The sequence below is a fragment of the Xylaria bambusicola genome, assembly GCF_022495145.1.
Source record: "Xylaria bambusicola strain CBS 139988 unplaced genomic scaffold F5B22scaffold_6, whole genome shotgun sequence".
Lineage (NCBI taxonomy): Eukaryota > Fungi > Ascomycota > Sordariomycetes > Xylariales > Xylariaceae > Xylaria > Xylaria bambusicola.
The window spans coordinates 186,913-210,526 of NW_025953559.1; the positions used below are offsets into that span (position 1 = coordinate 186,913).

The 23,614-nt window shown below is 48.6% G+C and overlaps 8 protein-coding genes and 1 non-coding gene across 9 annotated transcripts; 3 read left to right on the forward strand and 6 right to left on the reverse strand.

Moving 5' to 3' along the window:
* Positions 1 to 226: 226 nt before the first annotated feature.
* F5B22DRAFT_592723 (Asp/Glu/hydantoin racemase) lies at positions 227 to 1,315 on the forward strand. The gene has a single exon (XM_047973953.1). It carries the CDS (start codon positions 380 to 382, stop codon positions 1,223 to 1,225), a length of 846 nt encoding a protein of 281 aa, XP_047834097.1. The 5' UTR covers positions 227 to 379; the 3' UTR covers positions 1,226 to 1,315.
* Positions 1,316 to 1,345: 30 nt separating this feature from the next.
* F5B22DRAFT_643102 (pyridoxal phosphate-dependent transferase) lies at positions 1,346 to 4,197 on the reverse strand (the record flags this gene model as incomplete). Its single annotated transcript, XM_047978213.1, has 2 exons — positions 1,346 to 3,800; positions 3,857 to 4,197. The coding sequence occupies 2 exons, from the start codon at positions 4,195 to 4,197 to the stop codon at positions 1,346 to 1,348; spliced, it is 2,796 nt and encodes a 931-aa protein (XP_047834098.1).
* Positions 4,198 to 6,789: 2,592 nt separating this feature from the next.
* F5B22DRAFT_592726 (uncharacterized protein) lies at positions 6,790 to 8,381 on the forward strand. The gene is made up of 3 exons (XM_047973954.1): positions 6,790 to 7,063; positions 7,122 to 7,934; positions 7,997 to 8,381. The coding sequence occupies exons 1-3, from the start codon at positions 6,829 to 6,831 to the stop codon at positions 8,155 to 8,157; spliced, it is 1,209 nt and encodes a 402-aa protein (XP_047834099.1). The 5' UTR covers positions 6,790 to 6,828; the 3' UTR covers positions 8,158 to 8,381.
* A 565-nt stretch (positions 8,382 to 8,946) lies between these two features.
* Positions 8,947 to 10,571, reverse strand: F5B22DRAFT_660451 (pyridoxal phosphate-dependent transferase; the record flags this gene model as incomplete). The annotated part of the gene is made up of 2 exons (XM_047980289.1): positions 9,672 to 10,571; positions 8,947 to 9,513 (listed from the first exon to the last, which is right to left on the reverse strand). Exons 1-2 carry the CDS (start codon positions 10,500 to 10,502, stop codon positions 8,947 to 8,949), a joined length of 1,398 nt encoding a protein of 465 aa, XP_047834100.1. The 5' UTR covers positions 10,503 to 10,571.
* A 2,589-nt stretch (positions 10,572 to 13,160) lies between these two features.
* On the forward strand, positions 13,161 to 14,973 carry F5B22DRAFT_660457 (major facilitator superfamily domain-containing protein; the record flags this gene model as incomplete). Its single annotated transcript, XM_047980290.1, has 2 exons — positions 13,161 to 14,544; positions 14,622 to 14,973. The coding sequence occupies 2 exons, from the start codon at positions 13,161 to 13,163 to the stop codon at positions 14,930 to 14,932; spliced, it is 1,695 nt and encodes a 564-aa protein (XP_047834101.1). The 3' UTR covers positions 14,933 to 14,973.
* Positions 14,974 to 15,257: 284 nt separating this feature from the next.
* On the reverse strand, positions 15,258 to 16,665 carry F5B22DRAFT_660461 (uncharacterized protein). The gene is made up of 2 exons (XM_047980291.1): positions 16,363 to 16,665; positions 15,258 to 16,315 (listed from the first exon to the last, which is right to left on the reverse strand). The coding sequence occupies exons 1-2, from the start codon at positions 16,491 to 16,493 to the stop codon at positions 15,280 to 15,282; spliced, it is 1,167 nt and encodes a 388-aa protein (XP_047834102.1). The 5' UTR covers positions 16,494 to 16,665; the 3' UTR covers positions 15,258 to 15,279.
* An 899-nt stretch (positions 16,666 to 17,564) lies between these two features.
* Positions 17,565 to 18,883, reverse strand: F5B22DRAFT_458238 (lytic polysaccharide monooxygenase). The gene is made up of 3 exons (XM_047972038.1): positions 18,451 to 18,883; positions 17,848 to 18,345; positions 17,565 to 17,799 (listed from the first exon to the last, which is right to left on the reverse strand). Exons 1-3 carry the CDS (start codon positions 18,586 to 18,588, stop codon positions 17,734 to 17,736), a joined length of 702 nt encoding a protein of 233 aa, XP_047834103.1. The 5' UTR covers positions 18,589 to 18,883; the 3' UTR covers positions 17,565 to 17,733.
* A 708-nt stretch (positions 18,884 to 19,591) lies between these two features.
* F5B22DRAFT_t47 lies at positions 19,592 to 19,684 on the reverse strand. Its single transcript has one exon. It is a non-coding gene; the product is annotated as a tRNA-Thr (tRNA).
* A 555-nt stretch (positions 19,685 to 20,239) lies between these two features.
* Positions 20,240 to 23,375, reverse strand: F5B22DRAFT_458282 (DUF726-domain-containing protein). Its single transcript, XM_047972040.1, has 2 exons — positions 20,496 to 23,375; positions 20,240 to 20,433 (listed from the first exon to the last, which is right to left on the reverse strand). Exon 1 carries the CDS (start codon positions 23,178 to 23,180, stop codon positions 20,715 to 20,717), a length of 2,466 nt encoding a protein of 821 aa, XP_047834104.1. The 5' UTR covers positions 23,181 to 23,375; the 3' UTR covers positions 20,240 to 20,433; positions 20,496 to 20,714.
* Between the last annotated feature and the right edge of the window lie 239 nt (positions 23,376 to 23,614).

Below are 23,614 nucleotides of genomic sequence, written 5' to 3' on the forward strand. Positions count from 1 at the left end.
CTTTCTGCTTTGTCATGTGGTTGATAACTGCCGATCGAGATTGCAACACCAGGGTTGCAGATGGCAACTGCTAAACTAGGAAAATCGGTAATCAGCGTGCAGAGGATCCGGACGTAGCATTCGCCCTACATGATGGCTACTATGGTTCGAATGTGCTGCGGCCACACTCCGGCAGCGTGCATTACTCTGGCCTTATGCACCTTTCCTTCACCTGCGATTGGTGAGAAGAACGAGAAAGCAGCGTCATAGTCTCTAAGTATTGATACATCTAAGGATGCCCTGATCTTCAGAAGACGCGGCCATAGATCCTTGCATACACTAGCGCACATTCCCCTGTCAGCGGGAAGTACTCCGTCCAACTTGTACGCCTTATCACTGTATGGAGATGGCGGGGACGGGAAGTGGTCAGCAGACCAAACTCGTCCGTCCTCGTTTACACGTCCAACTAAGCCTCTGTGTATCTCTGCTTCCTGGCTATCAACGTGGAACATTTCATAGACTCGAACGGCGATTTACAGCAAGGTACACAATGAAAACCCTAGGCTTGCTCGGCGGCATGAGCTGGGAGTCTACTACTACATACTATCAGGAGATCAACCGGCGCGTGCGCCATGTCCAGGGCGGGTTACATTCTGCTCGCTGCATAGTCTTCTCGTTTGACTTCGCCGAGATCGAGGAACTACAACATGCGGGGAAGTGGGAAGAGGCGGGCGCTCTCCTCGACACTGCCGCCACCAAGCTCAAGCTCGCTGGTGCTGATGCCATAGTCCTCTGCACCAACACCATGCACTTCGTGAGCCACGGCATCGAGGGAGCCTCGCAGTTACCCTTAATTCATATCGTCGATCCTACGGCAGACTGCATTCTTAAAGCAGGATTCAAATCTGTCGGGCTCCTAGGCACTCGTTTTACCATGGAGAAAGACTTCTATAAGGCTCGTTTGGCTGACAAGTATGGATTACGTGTTATTGTCCCGGAAGACGAAGGCCGCGAAACTGTTCATTCGATTATTTACAAAGAGCTTTGTAATGGAATCATCACGGAAGCCTCACGACAGGCCTACTACACGATCATCGGGGACTTAGCAAAAGCAGGTGCAGAATGTTTGATTCTTGGGTGTACTGAAATTGGTCTACTAGTGGAAGAAGCCGGATGCCCAATGCCCATGTTTGATACAACTAAGATTCACGCAATAGCCGCTGCTGATTGGGCCATGAAAGATTGATCGGTACAATATCTCAGGCGTGAGGAAATATAAACTGTTATAGAGCAAAGCTAAATACAGAAAAAAACAAACTTAACTGCCCCTGAAAACCTCAAATTATTTATACCTATGTGGCTAATATTAACGAATTGGCATCGCCATGAATCCTCTAGCTCGGCCATGGCTTTGCATCTTTCCCGGAAATGCCACCAACAGATCGTCCGTAGCAAAAATACTTTGGTGGACTGGCTGTAATACGCTCTCTTCAACATCCAGCAGTGTCTTTGTGAAAAATGACGATTCCTCAGTAACTAGAGCTGGCAGTTGCCGTACTTTGCGGAACAAGGCCACATTCTCAGGCCGTCTGAGCTGTTCAATGATATTCGGGTAGCTTTGCCAAAGCGCGCTCAGTACTTTGCAGAAATCTACAAAGCAGACTGGCCCGAGTCCATAATCTCGGCAGTGTTCCTGAATACTACCCATCTCTTCAGATTTGGGTACTCCGTAGTTGGAGACAAATCTTAAGAATGCAATAGTCGTAGTGCGGTTGTTACCATCGATGATGACCGGGCGCCCGTTATGGCTAGAGCAGACTGGATAGCTGCTGGCTACAGTGATAGGCGCAATCAAACATTCGTCTCGACTCGCGTTGCCGATAATGTCCTGAATCATTCCAATAACGATATCTGTACACGAAAATTCGGACCTCGCTAAGTTGTCTATATCGACATAGCTGTACACAAGCTGCTGATCATCTATGAAATGAACATAGGCAGTATCGCGGATGAGGGGCTGTGATAAGAACGACGATTCAAGAGCCAACTGCGCGACGACCTCCTGCAAGACTGTTTGGCTATGCTTAATGTCTTCAAAATCCGGCTTAAGCTTGTTGAAAAGGAGGGAATATAGTTCTCTCTGGATGACGAAGTCACTGCGTAGCCCACCAACTGGATCTTTGAGGAAAGCATGAATTTGCAGAAACGAGGTGATGCGTGCGAGAGACCATTGGCCTTTCACGGTGAAGTCCGCTAATGCTCGAAGCCAGAATGTCAGACTCAGGTTTCTATCGTGACTTTCTGGTTCATATATTGCTACTTTTTGAACGAACTTATTAGCGTCAGCTGAATACTCGTTCGGCGTTCGAGGAGCATCCATTTCAGATACCATAGCGCGGGTTAATATCTGGGCTTGATTTCGTAGAACATCTACCGAGTCGGCCCAGCTTCCAACTACGTCTTCGGCCTCAAGTAAACGAGCAATAACGGGGGCCATTAGCTTTGGAAGTCTACGTCGCTTAAAAGTACTCAGCATGTATGTGACCCTAGACAACTCTAAGTTGGCATGGGACGAACTTGCTGTGCCAGCCAGCGTCTCATTTTCTCCAGCGGTAGGATAGAGAGACACGGGGTAGGAGTTGAAAATGCCATGCATGATTCTCCGGACTCTGGACTGGGCTAGTGTTACAAGAGTCCAGACCGTCGGGTTTTCAATGTCGTCATGCGGCGTGGTTAGACAGTCAATACTGTTGACCCCGCTTTCGGCAGCGTGTCCACAGGCCGAGGCGTATTCCGTGGATGCATGCTCTTTGGTGTTTCCCCAAGCGTCTGGTTGCTTCAAGGACTTAAGTGGCCATGTGTTCAGGGTCTTTTGCACGGTAAGTCTTTCATTATGCAAGACAGAGCGGAGACAGTTGGCGAGTCGGAGATACTGATCCAAGTAATTATAAGCTTGAACAGATAATCTCATCACCCTCTTTGGATAAGCTGGCCAGGAGTAAATAGGGATTATTATCCCATGCTCTTTCCATAGAATTTGTTGGATTGGCAACATTCCCTCCTGCTCCGGCCCGGGAGAGTCGGGAAGTGGGATAGTAGCCATGGCACCAATCATGTTGTCGGGACATGGGAGGGGGATGCCTAGAGTCCTGCAAACAATTCTCCGCGCAAGAACTGTGAGGTCATGATTTCTGGATATCAAGCCATTATAGCCCCCTGGAAGGACAGTCCTGAGATAGGAGATAGACGTAGGCAAAGTTAGGAGGGCAGAAGGGCAGTAGGTTCCCATCCAGCCGAAGCTATGCTCCAGATGTGAATGCTTGGATTTATTCACGACGAATGGTGATCGAGCAATGACCACCGGTTTAATGTTCTGCACTCGATCCCGTCGAACATGAAGAAAGCCAACCCCACGTGGCACGCACATCCACTTATGGCAGTTTGCGACATAATATGCCGCGTTGATGTCGGTGACGTCGAGAGGGATCATGCCTGGTGCATGTGCGCCGTCCACTAGTGTATCAATGTTCAGACTAGCAAGTTCGCTGACTATCTCCTTTATCGGGAATATTAATCCGGATCTGCTGGGAACGTGGTCTATTATCGCAAACCGCGTTCGAGGCGTGACACTAGATAGAATCCGCTGTAGCAGAGCGTCTGGTCCAGGTACCTCCAGGGGAATATCGACAACGACAACCGTCGCGCCGAGTTTCTCGGCTATGTGGTCAAGTACAAGCCGAACAGAGCTGTAGGCATGGTTTGTAGTGATTATCTCATCACCACTATCTAGATTCAGGCTCTGAATCACCACATTCATTCCACTGTATTTTTGTCAATGAATTTGTCTCATATGCAAGCAGCGCTTTATCACCCTTACTGTGTCGCCCCAGGAGTGAACACTATGTCCGCCGCATCGGCATGCAGAAAACTGGCTAGAACTTTTCTACTGCTCTCCCACGACTTTATGTAATTTCGCTCAAAGAATTCGTGAGGATTCTCCTCAATCCACCGTCGGATATGTTGCTGCTGTTCAACCACAATCGTGGGACAAGCACCAAATGCGCCGTTGTCAAGGTAAACGATATCAGAACGGATTTGCCAATCGCCAAAGCTTTCTAACATGGCCGTAGTGGCGTCAAGAATTGAATTAGTCGGTCCGGTGTCACACTTGTCCAGTGACTTGAACGGAGACATGGGCGGGAGACAAGTTGAATTCATTGTGGTGATATTGTCAAGGGCAAATCAGCACATCATAGTTGAGATACTGGCTAAATTGATGATCAGAGATCTACTCATATGTTTAAATCAAGGACTCTCATAGAAACGTGTTAGTATTGACTCGGTAATACTTATAAGAGGTAACTACAGCTTATCGACCAAAGCACTGACCTGCCCATTCCTTAGCCATCAATCTTACAATAGCACAATAACAAAACCCCTCTCTTTGCAACAGCGTAGATGTATGGTTTAGCTCAATGCGGTTACGGCTACGGTCTGACATGCCGCAGATCAGGTTTATCTGCCGGTCACGCTGCGTTGTATGATCCCCAACATGAGGGATCACGAGGAAACTAACAACATTCACCTCAGCTGACTCGAACATCACGGTAAAGCGTTGACTCAGATCATGCAACTCATATGAGGTAAAGTGCCCTGTTGGGGGAGTGGATTTCGCATGCAAGCCTCTAACTACAGGGAATCTTGAGATGGATTTAAAGAATCGTTGTATGGTAATCCCCGGCGATACTTCTACGGCTCCAAAGATATTTAGAAGGTACTTCATTAGACCCGAATTGCCCTTTGATATTGGCACATATTTCGAGTAAGCAAGTAAATGTGGAACGAAGACACAGGAACAAATGGTTTCTAGGCAACTCTTGAAGACACTAGCTTACCCTAGACACACCCATAGATCCTAACAGCTTTCAGGGGCCTAGCCTTCGCTGAGGTAAATTTAATACCAATTAGACATTATTTGTAGACCGGCTTACCTTGAAACAAAAACGCCATAGCGATCAGAAAGTTTCGTAATAGTACCTAAGTATGTGGCTCCACTATAAGCAAGGTATTTTGCTAAAACGAGACATGCTTCAGTAGGGTTACAATCCCACACCACAATCTTCATGTGGCGTTCAAAGTGGCAGTTCAAGACACACCTACTTACTAAGTACACTATATGGATGGCTTGGGTTAGGGTTGCATGCAGTTCTTAGACCCGGCTAGTTACCCTGCCCAGGTTACATTCAACAGGGCCAAGCGACAGCAGGATTGCAGGCAACCCCTCACCCGGAGTTATTATTGCAACATCGGCTTCGTAATCACAACATGTCTGCTCAATTTAGTGATGGCAATGCCATAAGTGATTCAGCAGGCAACACCAACTTAGTAGCTAATATGCCTAAGGTATAGAAGTTAAGCAGTAAAAGTGACTGTGCTCACATGATCTGTTCGCCTGCAGCGCACTTGCACTCTGTATTGTCATGAATCTCATGACGCAGCTGGGCACTCTGGATTGTATTGGTAGTTATTACAAAGTGCAGCATCTTCTGCCCCAAGACACGATATTGGCACACCTCGTTAACAGTATCGCCGGCTTAGCACATTGGTTATTTGCTCGGCATGGCATTTGCACAGGGCCAATCTCTGTAGAACGGAACGACACGCGGCTTCTCGCCAACTTGACATAAGTTTGAGTTAGCTACAGATGCTCATGATGGCGACTGCTAGTTCAATCTAAGTAGCAAAACTAACTCGAGTTCATGATAGTGGTATCAACCCAACCTATGGTGAGCACCGTTCTCATCATAAATCAACTGAAATAAACTATATCGCTCACTTGACGACCACGATTGGCCTCAAATGCCTAGTGCCTCGCTCTACCGCTGGGCGGATATGCGGGAGTATGTTGACTTACGGTAAAGTGCCCGCTGGTGTAGAGAGACATAGTGATAACGTTGCACTCATGTAGGAGCTCGCGTCTCTCGGCAGCAAGAGCAAAAGGAGTTCGCCAAACAACGAGAACAGATTCAAGGTCGTATAGGACCCCATGCCACAGGAACAGCCGGTGAACCGCACGTAGTATTTGTGGCCAAGTCCATTATAGGTATGGTACCTGCCTATATCGTGGGATCCGTCGTTGTTGCCTGTTATGGCTAGAGATTGGGTTCTAAGTGGGCTGAGCGTAGGACTTCGGACGATCAATAGCCCGCATAACCTTCTCACCGAAACCAGTCACTGAGAGCTATTCGAAGGTTCCGGTTCTCGTGTCATAAGAAGCTGATAACGTATGCAATGCGATATCTGATAGCATCCCAGCAGATCATGTGTCGGCTACAGGACCCAATCACAATGCCCTGGTCATTGTTCTCCTTGGCAACATTTTGAATCTGCAAGTAGGTGAGGTTAGGTGTGCCTTTGACACACTGTGATCTGCACTGGCGATCAATGGCAACACCCCTTGCCCGTGGTGGTGTATTCATCTGTGATCAACTCCGGCATCGAACCGCCTAGCCTATGTTCATGACCACTTGGAAGTCACACGGTTTCACGCACCATCATCAACAGTACCCGTTCAAAGATAACAGCTCGGACAGATTTCCGCTAGATCGTGGTATGTTGTTGAGTCACAAGGTCGTTGACTAACTAAATGAGCTATTGCTCGATGTTGGCTGAGAAGACCCGAGAAGACATGAGATTGGTGAACAATGGCCATGTGAGCACCTATCGATGGCTAACCCAGTTCAGCTCAATCCTGCTATGTTGAACGATAAATATCTAAATGATTCTAGAGAACCTTCAATGTGTTCTTATGCTCGGCATGTTGTGTAAGACAGTTTTGCCTCGCCCAAAATGTCTTGGTTTACAGTCATTCTACTATCAGCTTTTGCAGTGCTAGCTAGTGCTGCCCCTATACTTCTCCCATCCACCTGGACGGATTATGATGTTATTATAGTTGGCGGTGGTCCTGCAGGGCTGGCCGCACTTAGTGCCGCTGCTCGAGTTCGCCGCAATGCATTGCTCATCGATTCCGGGGAATACCGCAACGCTCCTACACGGCTTATGCACGATGTTATTGGCTTTGATGGTATGTCTCTAACCCTGGTATTCAAGTCCATGTGCCAAGTTTACTTATAGCAGCATAGGTGTTCCGCCGGCGTACTTTCGTTATGTCGCGCAACAACAAGTTGCCCACTACAAGACCATCAAGACCACTAACGGCACTGTAACCGATATTCAGCCCGAAGCTGGAAATGCATACTTTACCGTATCCATGACCGCATTTGATGGCACATCCTCGTCACTTACTGCTCGCAAGATAGTCCTTGCCACGGGTTTGCGCGATCTTATCGCCCCGACCCCTGGTCTGCAGGAGAATTTTGGCAAGGGCATCTATTGGTGTCCTTGGTGCGATGGCAACGAGCACGCAGACCAGCCTATGGGTATCCTTGGATCCTTTTCCAAGGCCGCTAGGGCAGCGGCGGAAGTATTGACGCTGAATACAAACATCATAATCTTTGCCAATGGCACAGATACTCTCGAGAATCGCGCACATGCTGATATCATATTTGCTGAGAATTCGTCGCAATACTTGGAGAAGCGCAACATTAAAGTAGACAATCGCACCATATCCCGGATTACTCGGCTACGCGACGGGAGTGCAGACCACTCCGGTTCACATTTGCCTAGCATGCCTGAGTATGACCTGTTCCGCATCGAGTTTGAGGAGGGCCCAAGCATAGAGCGCAATACATTCTTCTACACCTTCGACGAAGAGCAACGGTCCTCTCTTGGCGAAAGAGTGGGCGTCAAATTAGTAGATGGTATGATGGCAGTAGACGACAACATGCTTACCAATGTACCTGGGATTTACGCGGTCGGAGACGCAAATTCAGATACGCGTACTAACGTCGGGCACGCACTGTACACCGGTAAGAGTGCTGTCGTGCATCTTCATAGTAAGTCCACGAAATTTGAGCATCGCAAAGGAGAGATCTACTAATATAATTCTTCCGTATAGTGGAACTTGAGAGAGAAAACAGCAGAGGCCTCAAGGCTGGAAGTCTGTCAGCTACTAAAGGGGGTCAGAAATTGGACAAAGCACGCGAGAGAATCTGGGATCATCTGCAGAGCTCTTCATCCCATCCGATATATGTTGACCAGTACCCGCTCGAGCTCTGACGGGCTAGATCGCTACTTGAAAATCATGGGCTTTGTCTAAGGGGTTGTGATCAAGTTCGTGTTAGTTGGCGACATCGACATCGTACTCACCCAATTTTAGAAGTATACTTATGCTCTCCTCCCACTGTCAGTTTTTCATAATGACATATCAATATCCTCACATACTTTCTTTCCTCTTCCTACTAAGGTAGTCACGTAGTACTTATAGCTAGATTGTCAATCGCTTATATAATTACTTGCATGTAAGCAGAGTCCGTCCTGGTCTTTTCGAAAAATGGTGCAGTAAGGTTATGATTACCAGAAGTAGCTAAAGGTAAGATTTTAGCCTGGCATACCCCTGCTTTGTTGGTAGTGGTGGCCCCTATCACCAGAAACGGATGTTACATCACTAGACTTCCTGGAAGACAAGATTTCTGTTGAATCAATCTCTATGTGTATTTCGTTATGATCACTCTGTAGCATCAAAACCTGAGAGGATCGTGGACGAGCAGACGGTTGGGAATAGTCTCAAATAATAATTTGATGGTTTTCTTAATTCCATGCGTTAAGCTAGGCCTCGCTGTTGTAGAGGGCTTGGCTGTCAAGACAGGAACGAACAAACACCTTTATCATAAACCAACACCAAGTCAATAGGAACAGCTGCTAGATGTATTATCAAAAGAACTGGCTAAAGTATCTAGGAACGTGTACACGGATCGACTTTCCTATCTAGCTTCGAACTACCGGAGGCGACTAAGGGATAAATGGCTGTCGCTCTTCATTGTGGAACTACGCCTTCAGACACGTGCATCAAAGCCACCACATAATCCAACTCAAAGGCAGTCCAAAGCTCTTCGAGCTTTTTTTTGGTCGCATTCGTAGAGATTGTCCATGTTGCGCAATCAACGCGCCACTCGCCTTGCCCGGCTGCCATTTCTTATCTCTGCCTAGTGCAATCTCAATGCGACGTATGCCCTTCTGTAGTTCTTCCTGCGGGAGCGCATACGTGATGCGGAACCATCCATGCTCGCTTTCATTGAATGCGCCTCCAATAGCCAGGGCGACGCCGCCCGATGCGAACTGCTTCCAGAGCGCGGCATCCGACTCTTTGGTCGCAGAGTTGCCACCGAGGCGCGCCCATAGGAAACAGCCTGCAGTCGGCCGATAGAACGAGATGTCATGGAACGCTAAGAAGTCGCCGACATACTCGGCCGCGTTACGAAGGTTTATCTTGTTTCGAGCAATGATAACCTCGAGGGCTAATAGATCAGAGAAGAGACCTAGCCCCATCAGGGATGAAGCGTTGGATACTCTAAACCTGTTAAGGATCGACAGCGCGTGGCGGAGCTCCGGGTTGTGCTGCGTAATGAAGAATCCCTGTTTCCCCATTCGCGTCAGTGGTTTTAAGCAATCGAAAGTGAGTCGAGGCGGTGCAAGAAAAAAGTGAGACTCAACACCTCTGTGTTCAGTGCAGAGTCCCTCAATTTTTTCTTTCACCGCCTCGTGAGTTTAAATATAATAGGATACCAGCTTACAAGTCGAAGCCCGCTGCTGCCCAAGTCCTTACTTATGCCATAAATACAATGAACCCTCGCGGGATTGACGCCCAGTTTCTCGAGGTTAAATGACATGACTGATGTGAATGTTGTCTCCGGGGACTCAAAGATTGGCTCGCTCTTCTCTGAGACTGGCAACCTCGACGATGAGGACACTGGGCCGAAAGTCGACATGCCGTAAATCTCATCGGAAATGTAATGGATGTCTTGCGTTTCGCAGAATTGCAATATGGCTTCCATCCAAGACAGGGGATATATGTGCCCGTATGGATTCTGCGGATTACAGACAATTATTCCGCGAATGCGGCACGGCGCACTTTCCATTGCCTTGGAGTAGTGCGCGATGGCCTGCCCCTTGCTTGAATATGACGGGGGCCTCGGCACGGGAATAAGGCGGTCGTCGTTCCTCAAGTTGCTGGCTAGCCCGAAGCCCTCCCACATAGGTGCGTCGATGAGCAAGCCATCATCCAAGTCACAAATAGCAAAGTCAAGGCTATCGAGAATGGCGGCCGCACCAGCACCAGCCACGATGTGTTCAGGCTTTACGGGAGAGCGAGGTGAAAAGAACTTATTGAGCATAGCCGATGTTGCCTCTAGGAGCGCGGGGTTTCCACCGTAGCTCTTCTGATAAGATAGGTGCTCGCCTTCCAAATTAGAGGCGATTGCTTCCTTCATGATAGGGAGGATATACGGCCGTACAAGCCAGTTCTCGGCTGAGTCCATCTTCACCACATCTTCGGGGTAAGGTGGTGCGGCTGGCAACGCATCATTGAGCCAGTTGAGACTTTTCTGAATACGGTCGGAAAGCATTGTGTAAGGAATAGAAGAGGTAAACGATGTTCAAGTCAATGAAGTCTGTTCATCGTATCCAGCTATTGTGAGCTCAACGGCATAGTATAAGTACTTGTATACATTGATCGACTAAGTCTTTCCCCTCAGGCAATAGGCTATGTTAAAGCCAACTGCCATCTGACCATAAACTGTTATTTTCTGAGCGGTCCCCGTGGGAACAGAAACCACACACCGTATCGCTTCTATCACACGCCAAGGGAATACGTGAGAAGGTCAGTTCTGTCTCACCGGTGCCATATGAGCCTAAGACCCATAGCTGAAGTCAGGGCTCAGGAAGATTAGACACATGATAAGAAGACCGATCGTGCTCACAGTTTACTCCTATCAAAGCACCGTCGACTGATCGAACCATGAGGTCTTGTGAGCTATGAACCGAGCACTGTATATGTTACTCGTTTCCTAAAGCCCATATTTCATACCTCCGCGCAGACTGTAAGTTGCAGCGGTCCTTGGACCACATGATACAGCAAGAGGGCACACTCATCACTACAGATATGCTTGAAATGGTGTTTGGACTTTAAGGTCAGCCGAGATCTATACGATAGCTGGCGGGATACACGACTTAGGGAAACGTGACCCAGGAGAAGGCAGTACTTGATCTTCTAGACGACATATTGGTCAGATGTATAAGGGGTCGTTACAATAGCCTTAACTACCCCTGCTCTTCTCTTGGGATGCCCAATGCATAAACAGGGTGCCCCTTAAGAATTTATTGAATTTTGAAACCTTACTCAATTTGCCACGCGGGCGTGACTAAGGTTCCTCTTCTAGTATAACATAGACATGCAACTTATGAAGTGCCAGTCAGGCATCTTATGACGCTCTAGGCACATTGGCCCCAGTCTTTAGCCTAGTAGCAGCAGGCACATAGTTCATTCAGCTGACTATGGTGGACTGGAGTGAATAGCGAGTTGAAGGTATGCGCCTAAGTTCCCTGACTGTTAAACATGAATTAGAAGTGATTAAGAATGACTATACTATCCTAGTCGAACCTGTCTATCGACTTACATGTACGGTGGAGCACTTACTTCCAACAAATGTCAGCTGCGAGTGATATCATAGACAAGGGGTCTTCCATTTACAGAATCTACCCAATAGCCTAAACAACCATGGAAACTTTTGATGTTGACTGCATAATCAACCTTAGGCTAATTACCTTAGTCAGGCAGTTACGCTTCATTGGCCCCTCGGGTTGCTAAACTTCATGGTACTAGCCTGGTCTCATCATGTGAATTTCATGTGGATCAAGGTTCCATTATCGAGATCTGAGGTCTTCAACTGCACGTAACAAGATCGCCTGGTGCGCGGCAGTGGTTTGTATGCGTGTACTGGTACATAGCAAGCGACCAGAGGTATCGGTACATCGTTTCGCACATCTCTCGCCGCAGAGAGGGGCGCAACACTGGTGCGTGTGGAGCTGCTTGGCGCGCCATCCCATGCAACGGACCGTCCCTAGCTATATCGCAGGTACTGACAAGGATAAGGTGAAGCCTGTACACTGTGTAGTCTGGGCCACACCACCATCTCAAACAATGTTGCAAGTGTATTATCCAGGCATCAGCTAGTTACGGGGCCGGCTGGAGAACGCGGCGCTTCCGGGAGTGCCCATGTCTCCTCCGACATCCATTCCACACCTCCGTGCTCCGTTAGATGCTACCCAGAGCCACCTTGCCCCAGTTAGTGCTGACCTTGGTTGATCTTGGCGTGGACAGTCATCACAGTTACTTACCAAATACTCACGTGCCGCAAGCGACGATGGTTCACAATTGCCACGAAGCGCAGAACACAAAGATCACCCCGAAGTCTGGTGAGCAACCGATCGAACCTAAACTTGCTATGAAACATACTCTCTCCGAAGCCGGTCACAGTGTAATCTCTTAACTTACGAACCTCAGTCTTGTATGACTTTCCACCGGGAACCCTAGATCACCTGCTCCTCGCTTTCACGATACATCAAACGGCGTGGGACATACCCGTGAAGTATACTCTTGCCACCATCAAAGTCAAAGTCATACGAAACCGCGTAACCACCTGATAGAGGCCTGCCAGCCGACCTCATGGGAAGTAGTATTATCGTCACAGAGTTGAGGGCAATTCATCAGCAGACGCTGTATTACACAGGAAGGTGCTCAACCTATTGGGTTACCACATACAAGCAAGCACTAACCCACACAGTGTACACCTTGATGCGCTATGGCAATACCACAGCGCAGTCTTATGGCCCTATTCAGACGAAGATTGTACCTGATTAATTTGTAGTCGTAACTCTTGGACAAGGATAAGAACATTGGTTAGATGACTGTGTGTAGAGGTCACGATATCCACCATAGAGAATGGAAAGTCACGATTAAGTGTAGAGGACACCATTATGCCCATCATGAGAGAAAGAAGACTTGGTCACGTTTGCTCAATCTTGACCTTTGGTTCTAATCTGGATTTAGGGCAACACACATAGTGAAGAACTATTAGTTTCATATAGAGAATCATAAGTCTCTTGGGATTTTTTTGACTACTCGACTGATGACAAGAAGATCAAACTCTCTATCCTCGGTGCTGAGATATTGTATCTCAAAATCTTGATTCTTCCTAATTATCATTTTCCTTTAGAAACCAATCATGTCAAAAGCTTCAGATAGCTGGCCAGGGACCACCAGAAGCCCCAGCGATCATGATTTTGCCTCTGAGCGCACACCACTTCTACATCCGGCTTCAAAATCAGATGTTGAGAGTGCCTCTTCCACGCTTGCGGGCTCTGAAGTCAGCTCGGACGAAGGAGGCGAGAGGACAATCATCTGCAAAGAGCCTTCATTTGCATGGCTGGCGCTTGTTATGAGTACCGCCTGGTTCGGCGTCTTCCTCGGCGCTGCTGATACCACTGTCATAGCCACCCTTTCTGGTCCTATATCAAGCGAGTTCAACTCTCTCAGATTACTATCGTGGCTTGCTACGGCATATCTTATATCCAATGCCGCGGCTCAGCCAATATCAGGCCGGCTGACGGATATCTTTGGCCGAGGCCCTGGCTTAGTTTTCGCCAACCTTGCCTTTACTGCTGGCAACCTCATCTGCGCACTCGCCACGAGCCAACAAGCCATGATATTTGGACGTCTCATCGCTGGTATTGGAGGGGGCGGTCTAATGAGCATTCCTACATTTTTGGCCTCGGACCTTATTCCACTACGTAAGCGGGGTGTGGTTGGAGGGATCGCAAACATCTGGTATGGGTGCGGCACCATGACTGGTGCTGTTCTCGGCGGCTATCTCAATGATCACTCCTCAATGGGCTGGAGGCTAGCTTTCTTAATTCAAGTTCCACCATCTTTCATCTCAGCCATCATCGTCTACTTCTTAGTCAAAGTACCACCAAAACAATCAGATAAAACGTACTTGAAACGTATTGATTTCGGCGGTGTCTTTCTGACCTCGTTATCTCTAACATTGCTGGTACTGGGTCTCAGTTTCGGAGGAAATGTCGTACCTTGGACACATCCTCTACCACCCACAGCCATATTACTCTCATGCGGAGTATTCGCGGCGCTGTTCCGTTGGGAACAAACTGCAGTTCAACCCATCATTCCTGTCAAACTTCTCTACAACCGTACTGTCCTCACATCTTGCTTAGCTAGTATCTTTTGCTCCGCTATTGCACTTACCAGTGTGTTTTATATACCGCTTTACCTACAAGTGCGAGGCGATTCAGCCACGACTGCTGGATTGAAGATCCTCCCAGTCTCTCTTGGGACGTCCGCCGGAGCGCTCATTACGGGCTACCTGATGAAAAGAACTGGCAAGTATGTCGGGCTGGTGATAAGCTGTGTGCTTGCCATGACATTTGGAATTGCCATGTTCACATTTCAAAACGAGTATTCCCCAGGCTGGTTGACATCCATTGCGTTCTTGATTGTCGGTGGAGGCTATACAGCAGTTTTCGGAATCACCCAAGTGGCATGTGTGGCATCTGTAGACCACACACAGCAAGCAGTTGTCACTTCTTGTACTTGTAAGTTCCTTTTCGCGAGCTTTACTAGCACCCTACTAGTCTGTTGATTTGTAGACAATCTAACGAAATGATCGCAGATCTTGCTCGAAGTCTAGGGGGCACAATTGGCATTACAATTGCTTCGGTCATCTATCAGGGTAATCTTCGAAATAATCTCTGGGAGAGGTTTGGGGATATGCCAAATGCTACCGAGAGAATTCAGAGACTTCTGGATGATATGGCAGAACTGAGAAATCTGCCGACTGATTGGTTTGAAGGGGTTATCCAATCGTTTATGGGCGCATTCTTATGTGTCTGGCTACTAATGCTCGCCTGGGGGATCCTGGCCTTGATCTTTATATCCCCGATAAAGCAGCATCAGCTCCACGCAAACCTGGACAGGAAATAAGCAGATGTCTTAATAACCAGGAGACTGAGGCGTGGCATTCCCACTGAAGACTACAATAGTTTTCGGCAACTAAAGCAACCAAACAACGCTCGTGGCACTCAATAGAGGGAAATATAGACAATGATCATAAGCTCCAAATGAATATCGAATAATAAATATGTAGGCAGGAACTTATTCTCTTTAAAGTGTAAATTAAGATATTATTGATAGATGACTTAAGAGTTGTGCCAAGTAAAATGATAAGAAGTTAGGAGAGCATAGTAGGAAGGGACAATAGAATTGAATTAACACGAAAACTGCCTCCCCTTCCTCGCTTCCTCTTGTGGCACCGCCTTCTTGCAATCGTACTACACTGAGTATCTGAATAACTTCGCGCGGAGTGAAGTATTAGACTTGCTTTTAAAAGGATTGGTGAGCGCGCTGCAGAGAACAGTGCCGTACTTGACGAGTCCATTTATCCGATCATGTAGTGCCTCAAGTCCGCCCTTAGAAGTTCGTCTCTGTCTCTCGCAATCCTCTAGTACTCGAAGAAGCACATTTTGAACCAAATGCCAAATACCGCAGGTCTGGCTCCAAGCTGAAGGGTGTGCATCGCGGCGAACCCTCAACTCTTGGGTCAGCATGGACCGGAGTGTTTCTGCAAATCTAGTCTCAAAAATATGAAACAGAGCTGCCATCGGACGTTGCCTTTCTATGGCCCTTCTCACAGTCTTGTTGAATCGGCGCTGTATTCGCGCATGGAGGATTTTGGCACGTTCTTCCGTGGTGATTTTCAGACGCCAAGACGGCTCGCATTTTGAGGCGTTCACCTCCTTTATCAGATCAACGACTTTATCGCTGAGGTACACATCGAGGCATTCAGGATAACGAACCCAACATGGAATATCACTCTTATTTGTGATACGTCCGGGGCGAATGACCGGTTCGCCATCTAATATTCGGCTGTTCATGCTCTGTGTAAGGGAACTGCCTCGAGTGTTCCGTTTCTCTATATCATCCAAGACACCAGCTAAAATTTGAATCGCGCATGCGTAATATGCCTTATGTTGACAGTATTTATAGTCACGATTGTCCTGGTCTGGATCCTGGTCGTTGGCGTACCCGTCTGCAACAAAGATATTGGCCCGTCGGTCAAATATCTTGTCCGGCCAAAAGATGCTGCTCAAGGTGAGCACAAACTCGTCGATATTTTTCGGGCTACAACTGAATAAAGACTGCAGGACCATGGTGTGGAGAATAATTTCGGCGCGCTCGGTCGTTGTGATATTTCCACCATACCACGGGCTCGTTCTAAGAGATATGCTATCAGTGAGTGCGTTCTTCCGTGTGATGTGATCCAGGGCCGAGAATAGGAGAGCAGTAGATGTGTACCATCCAGTGCCCCTATAGCAGGAATAAAAAATATAGAACTCGAGGCGAAGATGACTGACATGTCTTCATTTATATTCAGAGCTTTTACTCGCAGAATCACCTTTTCCTTGACATCACTTCGCAGCAGAGAAGTGTCCCGGGCCCAGCAGGGAAGTCGGGATAAAGCTCTACCACGGCGGGTAAATGACATGGGGGCTTCGCGGGACGATTATCGAATAATTGTTCGACAGAAGGTTGTCTAAGAGTGGCGAGCGGCTGTTCCGGCTACTAGTTTAAAGGGTGGACGAGACTTAAGAGATAGTAGAGGCTTAGAATAGGTGAGGATTATGGGAAGAGTAGTGCAGTTCCCTCACGACCTTGCCACAATCCTACACGAAATCTTAGTCAAGGATTTCACTGATTATTCTGAACCTTCTGTAGGCTCTTCGAATCTAATTCGATATTGACCTGTGTAATTGAAGTTTATCTTGTGTACTCGTTGAATAACCTATAATCAAGGCTGATAGCACGAGTCCTTGAGCAAAATTTGAAAGGTTCGAGTGAGTTTGCGCTTGAACTTAGAGAGTTCAACCTTGTTATGTATCACCTCGCGCATGGAATTGCAATGTTTGCAGCCAAGCGCTCTCTGCATCCAGTGTTACGCTCTAGCCAAGTATAGTAGAGCTATGACACGCGAGGGAACGGTGTGCACCGTGAATACCCCTTACAGTTTTAGGGATCTTGGCGCTCCAAGATGTGGCACGAGTTGTATACTTTGTGAGTTAAAATACATCGGAATAAATATTTTCACACTTGGCTAGCGTTTCTTTATTAGCATAGAAGGCTGCAATTTCACTGTAGTAGATGCGCTATTGCATGGCATCGAGCGTGCTGAGATTTCATTGTGGTCGCGATGATCGCCAACAGAAACGAGCGCTGATGCATAGTTCATGAAATTACTGGCCGTCTAATGTATTTTTTCTATAGGTTCAAAGGCACAGGGTCTCGCTTGTAGTTGGTAGATTAGGTAACCCACGTGCTCGACTAAAAAGGGTCTTCCACTAAGGATATCCGAGGTGAAAGTCCGCATGATGTAAATGTAAATATAAAATTTTTTAGTCACCCAGTTTCTCAATTCACAGCAACTTTAAGATGAACAATACCAAAAGATAGTTAGACTCTTGCTTATGCTTTTCTTATGATGTACTAATGCATTCTGTGTCTTAAGGTCACATTAAACATTCACAGAGGTTATCTACTGAAAGACACTCGACCAAACTAACCGTCACTTCGAAAGTAGGAACTCTTTGGGTGTAGCCTGTGCATAGGTTGTGGGTTTCTATTGTACAGGGCTGACTTTGCCACAGTGCAAGATAAGCTTATGACATCGAAAGCCCTGATGAATATCAATGAGGATATGATCGCACGGTTATCGCAGTCGTGTGCAAGATTTAACCACTCCAGACAGCCGGGCCGGGGCAAGTGTATGAGGTGCGCCCCCCGTTGTAGATATCAACCTGAACTTGATCAGTAATGTTCATAACTTGGTACTTGCCAGGACTCACCATGATACCAGGATCAGACTGTGGAGCATAGCCGGGAATCGATGACAGCAAGTTAGAAGGGGCAGTTGCGGTACCAGAGCCGGTAACCTCAATCTGTGCGCATTCGGGGTAAAACTGGGGGGTATTGGCTTGGTGAAGAGCCAGCAGCTCGTGCCTGATGAGATATTGGCCAGGCTTGAGGCTGGCGGGGATCTTGCTCGACCACTTCAGTGTCTTGTAAACAACTCCAGTTCCCCAGTCATTACTATTTAATGCACTCCCGTAAAGACCCATCTGGTCAATCTTGAACCATTTCTTCTGTTTACCATCACACGATTTAAAGCCATTCTCACAAGGGTACATCCAGACCATGACTGGGCCTTGCTGATGAGTCCATTGGCGCCACACAGCTGTTATGTTTGAACCTGCCGCGATCTTGGCCGACAGGGGAGCTGAAGTACCACCATTGCACGTCATTTTACCATCAGAGGCCGTCATGATCGGATTATAGTCTGGCCACTTTGCGCCCATAATTAGCAAATTTGACCCAGGAAACATCATCAAACATCATGAAAAGCATCAACGCAACGATTCGAGGAGTGAATAATCGAAAGTCGAACATACTTGTCTCTGGATGATTTGAGCATTGGCCTGCGGTGAGAACCCCTCATATCCAGGATATGTTGTGCCACCGATGATGTAGCTTGTTACAGCACCGTGAGCGGCAACCAAAGCTGGCGCGAAGATCAAGGAGAACAGCATTATGATAGTTGAGCACACTGAATGAAAGATTAATAGCTTACTATGATTAAGAGAGCCCAGCAAAGTAAATCGGGCTAGATGGCGCAACAGGTGTTATTATATCTGCACCGATATACGGAGGTGGACCTCCATTGGAGCCACGGCAACTCGTATTCACATTCCTCGAGGCAAAATCAAGCCGACTCTGCCCACGGAGTCACGGAAACTTACCTGAGAATGAAGCCCAACGACCCATTCATTGAGCAATCGTAATGCCCACTCTACCGTCTATTACTACGTGAGCCGCTATTCGACCAGCGGACCGAATTGTCTGGGATCATTTCGGCGGATAGAGGCCCGCTTACAACATATATAGATGACTTATATTCGAGATAGCAACTGCTTGAGCTACTGATTGGATAACCAAGCTGACGGTCCTGTCAGGCGTCCATTGATTTCCCCACAGTGTTCTGCATGTCTATATTGTACCCCAGGAATTGTTGGCGAGTCGATGCATAATTGTCAGACATGAAGGGGGTAACAATTGATATTACGGACCAATAATGCCATCAGATATTTCCGGGAGATGTTCTCCAGACGCCTCGTTTCTGTGCTACATATATGGAAGTGCTCGAGCTAAATAGGCTATTCAGGATAAATGCCACCCTCATTGCCGATGAACCGCGGAATAGACGTAACCCCTACCCATCTTCTAGAAGCTCGGTACTATGCAAGGATTCCATAGTCTCACTCGCTATTATAATATGGTACAATGGATTTATCGTTCAGCTAGCATAGGATGTATGTATAAATGACTTTTATACTTCACTACAATGACCTCCCCCTATAGTGATTAAACGGAACATTTTCATTCAACTGTAAGCTTAGGCTTATGCAGACCTAGTAAACAGGGCACTTTTGACAATTGGACAGAAGATAGCAATATAATAACCACGTTTATTGAGTAAAAAAGAAGGCATTCATTCCAATGAGTAGCTATGGAGAGGGCAAAAATCGAAGACCATGCCTCCACGCGGAATCGAACCGCGGATCTTGTCATTAACTCGCAAGCACAATTACATACGAGTGACACGCATTACCCCTGTGCCATAGAGGCCATGATATCTCACTGTCCAGAAAAGAACTATTGATTGGTGTCGTTACAATTGCATAATAACGATTTGGCAACAAGAAGAATGCGCATTCAGCCAAGCGCTGCCTTGTCAAGGTTGGTCCAGAGGTTGCCGAGCATACCAACATACCATTAGACGGTCTCTAGGAATTATCTCTGTACAACAGCGATTGAATTACTGTGCTATGTAGGTATTGTCTTCAGTTCGCCAACTCATAGCAATAGCTGGGCAATGTGCGCAAGGCCATCCGTACTGTATTGGATAGCACTCCTCATAGACTACAAGCCACATTGTACCAACCTTCTCACACCTCGCAACATAAATGTACATCAATGTTACTACTTCTAGTCCGCCTCTCTAAGCCAATAGTAGTGCGGAAACCTAGTTGTCTAGCTTCTGAGTAATCAGTTGCAATTGGACTTCCCTGTGGAAAGTACGCGACTTGAGAGAAGAGGTGCATGCAGCAAACGGGCGTATCCAGTCTCCATCAACAAGGCCCCGGGACGTGCGCGGCAGGAATTAGTGAGTTCTGAAGGCTTTTGAAGGAGAGTGTCATCGCATATATTGATATCAGTCGGGGACTATCTCAAGGTCTATTCCCAGCGCACGCGCGACGCAGCGCCGGCTATTTCACTTGCCTATGGTGGACGCCCCAATACCTGTTTAATGTGTCCGCTACACCATGAGAGTATGGATAGCCGTCGTTGATTCCTGGGTCGTTTACACCGCTTCACTGTATTTCGTTGAATCAGTATTCGACGACTCGCTGGAAATAATCGCAGGGGAATATCTTACAAGCGATGATTCCTGTTATCAAGCTCCCATTTATAGAAGAACAGCTGGTACGCTGTGGCGTTCATAATCGTATAAAGCCACTTGGAAGCGCCTATATATTGGCAAGTCGTTCAATATCAACAACTTTGAGTGTAAGTGCATAGAGACAACTTCTAGAAGCGAGGATTTTGAGTACGACTCTGAGATGATGATGGACGCCGAGTTGTCGGCGACTTTCTCCTATCTGAGAGGTTCGTCATCTATACTTAAGGGCTCAACCATCGTAAGCTCGCCTTCGCTCAGCTCGTCGTCATCTAGCATGGTGATGGGTCCTTCACCATATTCTTCGTCACTATCGTTGGAGCTACGCATGTCCTGGCTAGTATTGAATCGGTCAGGAGGACCTGGTTGGGGAAAGCTGACTGATCGTGTCCCCATAGTCGTAGAGTCACCCCGAGACGAAGGGCCTGCGAGAAAGTTCAGCGCGGGCCGAGAAGATGTAGACGTTGTCGGATTAGGGTCACTGCTAGTTCTGCTCATAAGCTTCAGGTCCAGTGTCCGTGCGTCGCTTTTCTGCTCCAGAATGCTCTTGACGATCGGATCGAACTTCTCGTTCGCCAAATCCTGCTTCGTCCGGCGCGGTGGCAGCAGTGGTCGCGGTCCCTTATCGGCTTCGTCATCATCAATATCGATGAGATGCCCAAGCTCGGCATAATCTTTGTCGCGCATTTCAATTCCCCCTTCGATCGTCTTTTCCTTCTCGATAGCAGCGACTCCCCCTTTGACATTCGCGAACCCGCACCGATGCAGGATCTGCGCGATCAGGCCCGGGTACCGCAGATGGCCGTGGACCTCGTCGCTGAGATCGAGATCCTCGACACCCTCGATCTCTGCCCCGACGGACTGCAGCCCCGCGATGCCCAACTGCAGACTCGTGCCGCGGTACAAGAAACCGAGGATGTAGTCATTCTCGCTATGCACGTTAAAAAGCTTGCCCGCTACCACGGTGCGCATCATCTGCCAATGCCCCGTATTAGATGGCACCGGCGCCCCGATCAGAACCACTGTATCCACGAGTCCAAAGGCCCTCCGCTCGGCCAACACACGAAGGCACGCGTAGATCACGCGCGCGCCGAGCGAGTAGCCGATCAGCGTCACTGGGCGCTCACCCTGCACCTTATTGATCAGCGCGTCGGCGAGGATCTGTCCGGCTTTCTCAGAGCGGTTCCGCGCCAGACTGAACGGGTTATCGATACTCGAGGCCGAGTTGAGGAGCAGGATAGGCCACAGGGCGCCCTGAAGGGTCACGAGAACGGTACGCTTGAGTATCTCGGCGCGCACAAGGCTCCACGTCGCGGAACCCACGAGGGCACGGAGTTGCTCGCCGAGGGACATGAGGCTGCTCATTTCATACCGCAGAGCGAACACCTCGGACTCGTCGCCCAGCACGCGCCACGGCTTCGTGACGTCGTCTTCGGTCTCGAGCCACCCGTTGATCCCGATGGTGACGCGCAGCCGGCGCGTTTCGGCGTCGCTGCTCTGTTGCTGCTTCCAGCGCTGTCCCCACTCCGCGCTCAGCGGGAGGAATTTGAAGTCTTCCACCTCCTTCGCGTACCGGTCCACCATCTCGCCCGTCATCTTAGCCCCAAAAGCGCCGAAGAGTGTACCAACGAGGGCCCCGTTCATCCAGAAGATGCCGAGAAACCCGGCAAGTCCGCCTAGGCCGACCGAACTCATCAAACCGCCTACGGTGGCTGCGACGACAGGGGCCGCCAGACCGCCTGTGACGCCAATGATAGCAGCGCCGGCCACAGAGGCGAGCCCGACTTTCCAGAGCCGCCCCGTACGCCCTTCGTCGCGCCGCTTCTGCGCTTCCGTGTCAGCGGACATCCCCGTCTTCGCTTCGGCATCAGCCTTCTGCGCTGTTTCTACCATGGTCGTGGCAATGGCCGTCTCTTCCGCGTTGAGTGTGGAGGGAGTTATCTCGAGTGCTGACGCGAGGTAGCAGATGAGCGTGCGCGAGTAGGCGCTGTAATTCCCGCTAGACAATAGGAGAAGCAACGTCGCGCTAAGCACTTCCTCACGGTCACGGAGCGGGATAGTCGTCAACCGCGTTGGGATCGGATGATAGAGGCTCTGGAAGGCCTCTAGCTCCTTCTCTCTTTTACTGTCTTTCCCATGTCCCAAGCCAGCAGACAGTGGTGATTGCGAGGTGGACGCCACGGCATCGAAACTAAGTAGATCCTCACTATCTCCCACAGGCTCCTTTTTGGGCTTAAGAGATAGAGCTTCCGTGCGCTTCCGTCGCGCATCGATGATCTTTTGGTCGTCGGCTTTTGCCACGACTTCTTTGAGCTTGCTCAGCGTTTCGGCGCGCCAGGAATCAAAATGCAGCAACGCAGCCTTCCGGAGACGTACCAGAGCCGGACTTTGCGGCGATGGCACGGATTGTCCAGGGGCAGTCTCCTGGTTTCTTCCATGCTGAGTGCCGGGGTAAGACGCTGTACTACCCGCACTGAGCGTATCGTGCGCTGAGTATGGTGGCGGGTTGACGTTCCCAGTGCCTGCGCTTCCTACATGAGACTGTAATTCTAATTGCGATCGCATATATGCCGTGATCTCAGATACCAGGCCATAGAAGACTTTTCGTCGTGCCATATTCAGCACAACGCGGATCTCGTCCGGCTCAGTACTGAGGGGCGCCATGGTGGGCCAAGGTCGGATCGAATCCGACTTGAAGCTCGCAAGCTCGCGTTTTCTCGACAATTGGGGGATGTATCCGGGACGAACGAAGAGCAAAGAGTCGATATGTGACGGTGCAGACTTTAACAGTCCCAGATCGCTATTGCTCTGGACATAAAAGGATGCCAGGCAGCCAGATTGGAGGGGAAACCTGCTTTGCCAAGCCCCGTCTAAATATAGCAGAACAACCGCCCAAAGCTTTAGCAGCAGTGGTGAGAGAGAACGTGCCGTTTCGTCCCAAATCCAAACCTCAAGCGAGTTAAGAGATTCAGCTCGTTTGGGACCGTTCAAGCATTATACAAGCAAGAAATTTGCATTCTGATATGGTTGTAGAACAGATTCTCTTGACACAGGATGCCGGCCCAAGTTACACGGCAATACCTCCGAGTTGACGCCGT